The sequence below is a fragment of the Drosophila tropicalis genome, unplaced genomic scaffold (genome assembly GCF_018151085.1).
Source record: "Drosophila tropicalis isolate 14030-0801.00 unplaced genomic scaffold, ASM1815108v1 contig_593, whole genome shotgun sequence".
Classification (NCBI taxonomy): domain Eukaryota; kingdom Metazoa; phylum Arthropoda; class Insecta; order Diptera; family Drosophilidae; genus Drosophila; species Drosophila tropicalis.
In genome coordinates, this window is record NW_027173070.1 from 16,445,902 (window position 1) to 16,458,747 (window position 12,846).

General features: G+C 34.7%; 1 protein-coding gene across 2 annotated transcripts; it reads left to right on the top strand.

Annotated features, from left to right (window-relative positions):
- The first annotated feature begins 1,684 nt into the window (after positions 1-1,684).
- Positions 1,685-12,713, top strand: wun (wunen). Of its 2 annotated transcripts, none has more exons than XM_068288946.1 (6): positions 1,685-2,244; positions 9,671-9,822; positions 10,155-10,382; positions 11,051-11,230; positions 11,315-11,491; positions 12,146-12,713. In XM_068288946.1, the coding sequence occupies exons 1-6, from the start codon at positions 1,935-1,937 to the stop codon at positions 12,254-12,256; spliced, it is 1,158 nt and encodes a 385-aa protein (XP_068145047.1). In that variant the 5' UTR covers positions 1,685-1,934; the 3' UTR covers positions 12,257-12,713. The 2 variants fall into 2 exon arrangements, with proteins under 2 accessions (XP_068145047.1, XP_068145048.1); XM_068288947.1 differs by lacking the exon at positions 12,146-12,713 and adding an exon at positions 11,620-11,862.
- The last annotated feature ends 133 nt before the right edge of the window (positions 12,714-12,846 follow it).

Consider the following 12,846-nt stretch of genomic DNA (forward strand, 5'->3'; position numbering starts at 1 on the left):
ACCATTTCACCCTATGGGTGCAGGGTATAATGATAGACAAAAGACAAGTTTCTGCATGTTGCTAGGCAAATGTAATTTATCGACGTCACTCAACCCGTTTGAAAACTTGTTTTTTGGGGTGTGAATAAATGCTAACATCTTCCATCAACAATTCACATTCATTCGTACTACTGTCGTGAATAAATAGTGAATGAATCACAATCACGACAACAAAAGTTCAAGACGTCACAGTTATTGTCTCTTTGTCATTAGGGAATCCGTGGGGCATTACTCAGACATTTGGTATTATGGGTTTTCTCTTAAGTCACCAAATATTAAAAATAAAAAGCAATATTAATTATAAAAAGCTTTAAAAAGTGAGTTTATTTATAGAGCTAAAAAAATATATGTACATACATATATAACTTTTCAGTCCTTATGACAAATCTGTAAAAAAAACAAAAAACAAAACCGACTACTTAAAAGTAACTTTTATAAAGAAACCCCCTTTTCTTGTTTGTTTTTATTAACTATTTTCAAAACTAAATCGCCTACACCTGTAATCAAAACGTTTATCAAATTCTATTACACTTCTTTAGAATTGAAATTTTTAATTGTCACTTGTCAACTTATCAACGTTCACCTGATTATCAAAGAAGAAGATACTAAATTAGTATTACTAATGTCAGAATGTTAGATAAACTATTTATACATAGATACCCTGTATTAACAGTGGCGGATTTATGCCTCGCGGGGTTTGCAGCAATCCTAATACCCAAAAATGCCATTTCGCGGTCTTAATAAATAACGAAAATGAAGTTTGAATATTAATTAAAATTAATCGAAAACAATTTTTGTCTTAAAAAATCAAAGAAGCTAACATCGGCTATGCCGAAGTTTGTATACCCTTGCAGTCCTTGGTAATAATAATTTTACATGTTCAAAATTTGTTTTTTGCAACTCCATTTATCAATATACAAACAAAACAATTTTACTCTCATATATGTAAATTTCATAGCATACTCGATTTTTATGAAAATGTTTCTTCTAGTTCTTCTATTATATAGTGGTCCGATCCTTATGGTTTTCATACTTTATTTTTGCCGGGTAATAAAAACCCACGAAAAAAAATTTCAGCCCGATAGCTCTTAAGACGGCTGAGTAAAACGCGTACGCACAGACGGACGGACAGACGGACATGGCTATATCGACTCAGCTTCTCACGCTGATCAAGAATATATATACTTTATGGGGTCGGAAACGTCTCCTTCTGTGCGTTACAAACATCTGATCAATTTTATAATACGCTCTGCAAGGGTATAAAAATAGTAAAATTTGATTGGATGAATAGACCAAGGCTTTTTATAATGTCTCAAAAACTAAAACTTTATCGATAACTTTTTTATCCTCCATTTATCTCTTTTAATCGATCTTTCGCGTTGATTTGGTGTTGATTAATACAAAAAGTTTAAAGTGTTTAAAAAAATGAACGTTAATTTATTAATTATCGTTCGCTGGTTTTTTAAGATGGGAGAAAAATGACATGGGATTAAAAATTACTTGTTTTCTCCTTATTTTTCTTTAATATTTTATCAACTTAAAAAAAATAAGGAACTTCGATCCGAAAAGTGCATTTAAACTTCGTTGTATATAAAGTCTTGATTTCTGTTATTAACTATTTCTAAAACATCACATTCCATTCCAGAGTCGAAAACCATGACGTAGTCGTTTGGTATAAACGGAATTTTCTATCTGAATGTGTAATTTTTTGTGAAGAGAGAAAAGAGAAAAAACTTTGCATTCAAAAAAAGCAAGTTCACTGCCAAACGTTGTGTAGGAGTGAAAGAGAGAGAGAGCAAGAGGTACCAAACCAACTGAGAGACAGTTACTGAGAAAGAGAGAGAGCTTTCGCAGCTGAGCAACCAAAATCCAAAAGCACCCGTATAAAACAAAAAATGAGTAACGGCTCATCAGTCAGTGAAACAACACCGTTGCGTCGGCTTGACGACCAAGACGGCAACGTTAACGTGGCCAATAGACCAGAGACGACGGCGGCAACTGCAGCTACCGCAATTGTAAATAATAATAATAACGATAACTATAATAGCATACAACAACCACCTGGAGGTGGAGACAATAATAACATCAGTCAACAACAACAGCAGCAGCAGCAACAACAACAACAGCCACAACACTTTAAAAATATGGACACCAACAAGCGAATTTTATGCCGCGTGGGCCTCGATATTTTGATTTTACTTTGCGGTAAGTTTTTTCCTCCCCCCTTGTGTATGATGTTGTTGTTATTATTGGCATTTGGCACTATTATCGCATAAAAATGTAGTATTAGTTTAGTTTTTCACTCTCGATTCTTGGATTTTATGTAATTAAATTTGGCATCTGTGTGAGTAAATAACACGACATGGCGTCTTCTCTTTTACGCTCTTAAGCCAAGCACAGGCAAAGCTTGCTCTCCCTCGCTTGCTTTGGCTCTCGCTTCCTCGCTCTCTCTCTCTCTGCCTCTTTTTGTTTAACCTGCTTTAACAGCTGAGAGATGCATAAATATTCAATTCGTTTTATTAAACAAATCACATTACAAGATTTATGTGCAAATTTAATTCACTTTGTATTTTCTTTTCCTTCAACTGATTGAAATACAGTTTTGCCCATGAAATTAATTTAAATAAATGTATGTATGTATATTTGTTTTTTCTCTGGTTTTTCATATAAACAAAAGCAAAACAAAGTTTATCTCTGCCACCTGTCAAAAAGTACAAGCAAACAGTGAAGCTTCACTTCACTTCATATTTTAAGCAATTTGTATTGAACATTAAAAAACAATCAATAGCTCTATCTCTCTCTATATATATTTATTGTCATGGTTGGCAACCGGTTAACAATGAGCTCACCTTTATTTTTCAAAACACTTCCACTTACCTGAGTTTACTTGAGGAACAAAAAAAAAAAAGGCCGTTAGCTTTACTGATTAGCTCTCAGCCCAGTTTTTGTCAGTGACTCATTTCGCACCAAAATCATGTTTATATAGTTTTGCTAAACATACAATGTACCCACAAGGTTCTATATTGGCTTATCTCCATGTCTAGGAAGGGGAAATGTGACCCTGAACCATATCCAAAGTAGACCCACAGAAACTGGGGTGGGAAATTCTAGTGTCTCATTGTTAGTAAATCGTATAAGAAAGTTTAAATCAATTTCAAAAACTAGACTCTGAGTTAGTACTTAAGTTGTAGTAAGTACTAAATCATAGAACACAGTGTTTATATTTAAAATGCTAATACATCACAAGCACTGCTTTATAGCCAATAATATAATATAAGCTCTTATCATCAAATTGTTATAAAAACCGTTTAGCTACAAAACGACAACAATTATGTATGTCTGTAAATCGGGAAACATTTGGATTTACTATGATATGATAAATAAATTGATATTATTTAAAGAAATTGTGAAAAACAGTTAAGGCTATAACCTTTTTATGATTAGTATACATTTCTTAAAAGTTGTAAAACCTAATGAGATTTTCCCTCTTCATTCATTACAAATTACATTTTAAAAATATCAATATTGAGGTTAAAATTAACGAAAAAGCAAGTACAGAGTATATATAGATCAACATTTTGAGCATCCACTGTAACGACACTATCAAATATGTTTGTATGTATGTGGATATCCTCATTCAATATCTAATCTTACCAAAGACTTTTAAGATATAAACTTTCGAACTAGGGCCACTAAAATTAAGTAACTCAACCTACATCAAGTGAATTGCTGTTGCTATAGAGTATTTTCAAGTCGTCTTTGCAGCATACAGCATCAAATTCATTTCCGGCAAGATATCCAAAAACATAACTGCAAAAAAAAACCAACACTGACTCACCTGAAAGGAGTTTTGTTGTTCATTCCTGTATGAATCATCCAAAGTGGAAAGCATTTAAACTATAAAAATGAGAATGAAAAGAGAGTTTTGTAATCGGGGATTGGGATTTAGTGGGGCAATCTAATAAAAAAGCTAAAAGACTTTAGATAAGATATGTCCACTTGCCGACATTCATCACAATCCTCCCCCTTTTCAAGTTGACTTTGAGTACGTCAATGGCAAGTAATTATTTATTTATTTAAATTTCAACATACATATGTTCGTACACACTCCCAGACTTTATTGTGGTTTATCAACGATTTATTGTGGAAAAAGTAAAACTGAAAATTTAAATGCTTACACATACAAACATCTATAAATAGAAATTGTTACTAATTATATAGGGCATATGCTTAATATTACAAAATTTACCCAAGTGGTAGGTAATTGTAGGTTAGTGAGGGAAATTTACTACATTCAAATGAAAGAACAAGTAAAAAAAAATCCCCAATACTAACAATAAGTGATTCTTACATTCAATCTAATCACTTTTGTTGTTATCATATTTTTGTTGTTCTTATGGCAGTTAGTTTGAGTTCAAGTAGAACAAAAATCACTTCTTTAATTACTGGGAATATTGGACTTCTTTTAGTTACTTAAGGCCTATTTTCAGTGGTATTTATCAACTTGGTCCCAAAACTGCCCGAATTAGCCGAAAATTCCCTAGGACCCTGCCAAACACGATGGCATGAAATTTAGGGTAAATTCATGGTCGTTGTCACATTTTAATGACAATTTCTATTTACAAACTTATAAGCCAATTCTTATTCGAGTTAATTAAAGAGCTACAGGATGGCCTTTCTAATAATTATAGCTTTATATAGAATAACTACTCCTATACTATCCACAAAGTTGGCAATCGAGAAAGTCATTATAAAACAAAATGAAATTCTTGAAAACCTATGCCCTTCTGGAATTTACGTTTCATATCGATAATTCAAATGAAACAAAAGTTATTTCTATTGTTTATGATTCAGTATAAAAAATTGCAAAACTTAAAGCATATTAAATATTTTTAAATAACTCCATTCTTACCACAAACATTTCTCATCCTCTTTTTAATTGAAAAACGACCACAAAGTAGAAGAATAACAACTCAAACCCAAATGCATTCCCATATAGTTGCCTATCCAATAAATTTCAATTAGTTAAATCTCTAACAAAATGCCAAAGAGGCCAACAGAAATGGCTTTTAAAATTCCAGACCAGACTATCGAAAAGTCTCTTCTCAGATTGCATCCCTCCATATCTGTACTATTTATGGTATCAATTACTTTTGACGCAACTTGTTGATAAAGTGATAGATCGACGAATGATAGAGGAGCGTGTCAGCGCGGCACTTACCCAAAAACTGAAAAGACCCAAACTCCAAATCTAAAGTTGAGGTTTGACGTTTATTGAATGTGAACGAGCTGTGGGCACAATTTTCTTTACTTCTCTTTCCACCTTTCTTCTTGGCCGAGAGAGACTTTGGGGCGGATGGCTTTTGGGGGGCATGGAGACGGAGGGGGAAGACGAGTCATTAAACTCATAAAATATATACAGAAGGGAAATGCATTTGAAGGCCCCAACTTCTGCACTTCAATAATTTATTGAGCGTGATTGCGTGTGTGTGTGTTATTTTGGGTATCCATTCAAATAGTTCTTTCCTTTTTTCCCAAATTGTTAACCAAAATCTAAGTAGAAAGAAAAATATTTATGCAGCGCATTTCGTTTGTTATTGAGGCATGGGGCAATTGTTCATTTTCATTGTTATTGTTTATTTTCCAGTCCACCAAAAAAATGAGAGAAAGGGAGAAATGCAGAAGATCGAGATTCTTTTTTTTCGAAAAGTAATGAAAATTTAATTGCCAAAGTTTCCACACATGACAAACAAAAGGCGGTCACGATATTTTGGTTTTACCTGATGCCTGTGGGTGTGCCTACAAGCGTGTGTGTGTGTGTGACACCTTTCTTTCTTTTCCATGCGGGTGACCTCTGGGAATTCCTGGTAGGCCTTGTTATCTGTGCCTCTGATTTTCTATGGTTGCAGTCAAGCGAAAAATTGACATACCTGTAACCCAAACACAAGTCATTACCCAACTTGCCCATGAAACGTTCATGACAAAGATATATTGCACATTGGGATATGTGTTTTCATTATTTCGTCCTTCGTCGATCAATTAAAACCCAAGCGCTAAAAAAAGAGATGAAAATTGCTTTTGCTGTCAGTCATCCTTAATCTTCTATATATTGTCTTGTTCTCAAGCCCATGTTCTGCTAAGGGTAAACGAAAAATGCTGAAATCTTTGGCTTTAATTGTCTTTAATTTGACTTCCGTCATGTCTAATTAAGACCCACTCTTTAAGTTCAACCCACTCTGCTGCTTTAATTGAAGATTTTTGTGTGGCAATCTCTTAAACTTTATCTGTCTGTCTCACAGAAATTCTCAACCGATAGACGACAATCCCATAATGTGAATCATTTTAATGTTACTTAAAAAAAAATACTTATAGATAACCGATACAAATAACACGTAAGTGCAATGAATAATGCAGTAATAGAATTTTATAGCATGAAATGCATTGAAAGAATTAGGAAAATAATAATATAAATTTGATTTGAAACAGTTGTGAAATATTAATAAGTGATTCAATTGTTTAATAAACTCTAAAACACCTTAAAGAATATTAAAATATTTACGATGTATAGCTGACTAATTCCTAATTAACCAATTACGTTACCAGGTTTCAAAAATAACAAAGTGATTATTTTAAAAATCGTATATTGAAATTTAATTATACTTTGAGCATCTAAAAAGCAATTAGCATTGGGAAGACTATGGAATCTGAGCTACTAATTAGAAAATGTTTACGACAAACGACAATAACTGACCTTAGGTAATCAGTTTACTTAAGGTGACTATTATGAATAAGTAGGTACTTAATAGGTTCAACTTATGTATTACTGATAACGTTGAGATTGTGTCAAAAGAAGCATTAAAGTGCCATAAATCGTCACTATTTTTAAACTTTCACAAAAAGTGCTACACATTTTATAAATTTTCATATTAATAAATTTTAAAATTTATATCATATAGAATGACATCTAAAAGTCCTATAAGGTAGTCAGAAAAAACTATTCAAATATCCCCTTAGAGATATAATTTATCTAACTATTTATACAATACAATATTATTCATTACTTTGATTAATTGAATGATTTTAATTTGGTTACCAACCTTTTTGATTTCTATGATATTGTATGTATTCATTATTTTTCTAAAATAAAATATTTGCGAAGAAAGATTTGCTTATTTGATAGGTTTTAGTAAAATGCTTAGGGACACTAATTTTAAGTATATACATTCATAGATGTATGACAGTTTCTCATTTAAATATATTTTTGGAGGATCTTTAGGATCGTTGTGATTTGAAACTCAAGTTAAAGAACAAGCGACAGTAAAAACACATAGACATATACTTTCATAATAAGTATAACACATTATACTTATTAAGTTTTACAGAGTTATCTAAAGAGTGAAAAACGTGCAATGAGTAGTCAAATTTAAGGATTCACTTGAACTACGTGTAAATTGCACACAATTTTCTTTACATATTTACTTTATCTAAAAAATAGTCTAGATAGTATAACTTAAAACTTATTCTTAAGAAATGTTTCTAGCAAGATATCAATATTGTGGTTTTGTTTGCATTTAATTAATAGTTTTGGTTTTAACAGCCCTCAGAATTTTGAATCCTTTGACTTTGATTCCACTTTCCTAGAAAAATTTGACACTCGTTAATTAAAACAGAAATAACATCTTGGTCGAATTCAGAGAGCGGAGAACAAAGCCGGACTAAGATTCTTTGTTTTTATTTTGTGAAGCCTTTTCTTCCCTTCCACTTCCCTTAAATCCTAATTAACATATATGAACTTTGGAACCATTTATAGCTGGATATTTACCTAACCAATATTAGGTAACCAAAATTAACTTTGATATTCAGCTAAAAACCGGTACGACAACCGTTACAAGATTTCGGTTGCACTCTCTTTTTCTCGTCTAGAAGATAACAAGATAAAGATATCTTGTGTGCGTTTCTTATGGGTTGAAAATTTAGGAATGGGAGTGGCGAGGCGGCACTTGGTTTATTTACATGATCTACAAAGTGTAGATAAACATTTGGCAATCTATTTGGACAGCAACTTGAAAGTGTGTGCGGCACATTCTCGTCAGGGCGGGTCTCAGCATCTCAAAACGAAAGATGTAACAAGTGGATTGTCGGCGTAGAACAGTGGCTACAACCGACGGCGTCGCCGCCGCCGCCTTCTTCTCATCCCCATCCCAGCCAAATGCGCTTTTGTTTAAGCTCAAGTGTATGCATTCTGAGGGGAAGTGCGAGGAGAGATTTTCATTTTTGTGTGTGTACATATTTACCACTTTTTGTTTATCAAACAATTTGTTTACGTTTTGAGTACCTCTACATATTGTTACTTTTGTTGTTGCTCTTTCAATTACATTACATTAAACAAACGCGTACACACAGAAACTTATAGAGAAGACTTCGGCGGCTTTTATTATTGAAATGAACTTGACACCAAATGGGCAGGTTATCAAAGTGCGCGGTTTAGGTGCCACCTTGCCACACAAATTGCTCTTTTTCCCCCTTAACAAAGCACTTCCGTTGCAGAACAAACTCAGAGACTGTCCAGTTGAGCCCCCATTTGAAAAAATTTGAAAATTATTTTATGGGTACCCTCATAAAACAAAAAAAAAAAAAAAGAAAGAGAAAAACTAAACTCAAAAATTCTACTATACATATTAAATTTTACATACAAACTAGTTATGATATGATAATATCTTTAACAGACACTTTCATTTTCATGGTTTTTATGTTTCATGCCGCAAAAGTCATAAAAAAGAAATCTGGGACTACTGGGCGACTGGCTTAAGGATTATGTCTCAACAGCATTTCTTTTGCCTGGCATTCAATAAGTTGCCACTTGCTGTTTGTAATATGACACTAATCTTGGCAAGATTTTCCCAGGGATCGCAGACAATGTCCTATTTTGAAAATCTAGATCAGCTGCCGTTGAGCAGACAAGAAGAAGAATGAATAGAGAGAATAGATGAATAGATGCACCTAACTATTGTTCGGTCCAGGCAATTTAATGTTTTGCTAGAGTGGTCTAGAGTTGGTCTAGTCGTCGGTTCGTCTCCCTTAAGTGCATTCCTTGGCGACATTGGCTTCTTGCTGGTTTTCTAATTAGTGGGACTGCTTTCGAATTTTCAACGCCTCGCTGGATTAGGTATTCAGGTATTCTGCCTCATTGCCAACCCTTGCAATTAGTACATCCCGTCCTTGCCACCGCCTTCTCCTTCGCCTCGTCCATGGCTAATGCAGTTATAATTAGCCAGTTGAAGAGAAAAACAAACAAATAAACATACGATGGAGAGATGGAATAGACGTTGGCCCTATTCATCTTCATTTTCTGCTTTCTTGTCCCTATCAATCAATCAAATTTGTCAGCTTGCACGCTTAACAATTTCTTGTACTGAATTCCTAATTAGACCAAAACGAAAGGTTTTCCTAGTCATATTATCGATGGCCCTTTCCTTGTTCCCCTATCATAAGTCAATAAAAAAGTCATACATATGAATGAAAAAAAGGGTTGGGGGTTAGAGATAATAATAATAATAATAATACACATGTCCAAACTAAGTACCAATGACCTACTAAATAGAAATATTGATAAATGTTTACCCATTTTCAGTTGGTTTCCCCATTTTGTTATTCTTTATACTGGGTGATCCCTATAAACGTGGCTTCTTCTGTGATGATGAGTCGTTGAAGCATCCATTCCATGACTCCACAGTGCGAAACTGGATGCTATATATCATTGGCCTGGTCATACCAGTGGGAGTGGTAAGTAATAGAAGAGATACATATAAGTATTGCATGTTTGTTTTAAAGTGGCAATTCCAATTGAAAACTATGTCAAGCAGCTGTTGAAAAAACAAAAGATACAACAAAAAAACCTAATGATGCAAGCTCAGACATAGGGCCTTGGGCGGCGTATGTATATTCTGATCGTCATCTGTTCCACATGCCCGATAATTAGGCTAAGCAATGCCATAAAACATGTAAATTATATTGCATTCCAATGAATAATAAAAAGAAAAAGGATTACCACCAAGAAAGGTGCTATTTGTAACATGCTCATGCCCAATTTTCATTTCCTTCCCCTTGCTTTCTAGATCCTCATTGTGGAACTGCTCATTTCACGGGATAATGTCCGAGGTCATAATGGCAATGGAAATGGTAGTTCAAAACGTCGTTATGTTTTTATGAACTATGAAATACCCGACTGGTTGATCGAATGCTATAAGAAAATTGGGATATTTGGCTTTGGAGCTGCTGTCAGTCAACTAACCACAGATATAGCCAAGTACTCCATTGGACGATTGCGTCCACATTTTATTGCGGTAAGTGTAACACTATATACATAAATCGGTTTGCAATTAAAATTGAATTAGACATGGAGTAATTAATCAAAGTGTCAACCCAACCAAGGACAGGCAGGCATGCAGGCAGGCAAGAGTTGTAGACAAAGTGGGGAGTCTATTAATAAATTGCAGATATATGTTCGGTTTCTGTTTTGATATATGTATTTTGACTTGTTGTCAGCCAAGTGGCTCCTCGTTAGTAAACTTATCGCTGGCATCATAATTGAGGGGGACGGAGGAACCGAGCACAGAGCCGCCCTATTGTTTAGTGCGAAGTGCGGCAACAATGCAAAGTAAATGCAAAACAGCTGCCACCATACGTCAGTCTTAGCCCCCCCATTACCAGATACAGTCGCAGCCCAGCTCCAATGTCTAATTTGCGGCACATGTGGTCAAAGTACAGAAGAAGAGCCATCTCAGGGCTGGATTCGAGAGAAGATTAAAAGAGCAAAGATAATAAAACATTTACATTCTTTAAATTGAACCTTTATATGTTTAGGTAGACAAGGATTACAGTTTCCATTAGATGGAAAAATGAATAAAAAAGTGCAGGGCTATCATTGATTGTTAGCAATCCACTCCTGTTTGCCTTTTGTTCTCATTTAAGCAGCTTAAAGTTGACTCTTTTCTTACTTATTTATTTGTAGGTATGTCAACCCATTATGCCTGATGGCTCCACCTGTGACAGTGCCTCGAATGCTGGTAAATACATTCAGGACTTTACCTGTGCAGGTGTGGGCTCTACGCCGCGTATGCTCAAAGAGATGCGTTTGTCGTTTCCCAGTGGACACTCTAGTTTCACCTTCTACACAATGGTTTATGTGGCGGTAAGTACAAAGATCCATTCTTTCATTCTTCGCAGAGAGCTTCTTCTAACCGTCCCTCATGGCAATCTTCTTCAACAATTTCAGCTCTATCTGCAAGCACGCATGACCTGGCATGGCTCCAAGTTGCTGCGTCACTTTCTGCAATTCTTGTTCATCATGATTGCCTGGTACACGGCATTGAGCCGTGTCTCCGACTACAAGCACCATTGGTCGGATGTTCTAGCCGGTTCATTAATTGGTTCTCTTTGTGCCTTAATTGTGGTAAGTTGGGGAAGTGGTTTCTATTTCTCTGCAAATTTGTCCAAAAGCATGCTTCTTTCCCAGTTGGGTTGTGGTGTTTAATACATAAATAGAGATTCATAAACCTCATTTGCATCACTTTTTTGTAGAGCAACTGTTTGCCGAAAAATTGGTTCGATTGGCATACAGTTTGGCCCTTGGCCAAGGGCAAGGCCGAGTGAACGGAGACAGAATGATACTGAATGACTTGCCGACACCGACAGTGTAGACTTAAGTGGAATGGCAATTAAATTGCACTTACAATTAGTTGTAGTTGTTTTATTATTTGCTGGTCCATTATCAATTTTCTTTTTGTATTATTAAGGGGAAATATACACATATATATTCTCTAATTGGCATAACTCAACACCTTTTCCTTTCTGGGTCTGGGGGGCTTTGCGTGCTCTTAACCAAATGCACTGCTATTCACCATCATCATTCTGGTTGCAATTGACTCTAACTAATATAACCAGCTGGCCGCAGTTGCAGCTGCTTTGGTGCAATGTCATGCTTTACTTACCCCAATTTGGTCATGCAAAGCTAAATTTTAGAAATCTTCCAACCAGGGACAAGGGAGACAGTAACCACCAATTTGGAAACTTAATTAAGAACTCTTTTTGTTCCCTTCAATTACAGGCAAACTATGTATCCGATCTGTTTCAAAAACCACGCACGAAGCCATATCTGCCTCGGACATCGCAAGACATTCAAACAGTTCCACATTCTGTAACTGTCACCACAAATTAACCCACATCTGTGGTGGTGTGGCACAAATTCCATAATTTATAGACGAGACGTAAACAGGGATCGATTCGTATGATTTGATGATAGCAAAGCAAAGCTTTAGCTTTTAATTGCGTTTGTTTTGATGTGTAATTTAATTTTTTTAGCAAATTAATTCATACAACTAGTGAGTGTGTGTGTCTGTATGTATGTGTCTCTGCAAGTGCACTTAAACGTCTTCCTAGAGGCATCTTTTGGGACGATTTCATTACTTTATAGTAGAGATATTGCGTGATTGTATCTAATGTAAGCAAAATGAAGAATACTTTTTCACTAAAGTGACCTTTATGCAAAATAATTTACCACATACAGCACAAACATAGAAACAATAAGTATTATTTATAATTAGTATTATGATATTATGACTAAGTAAAAGAAATTTTATTAAAATACTTGTACATAATAAGTAGTATTTACAAAATACACCTGTGTTTTTTTAAGACATCGAAAGTTTTGTGTTATTTTAAATTTCCGCCCCTTGCAGGCAGTTTATCGATAATTTCAAATTATCGAAAAAATAATGTCGGGTTTCGATAGGTTTTGCTCCGGAATGT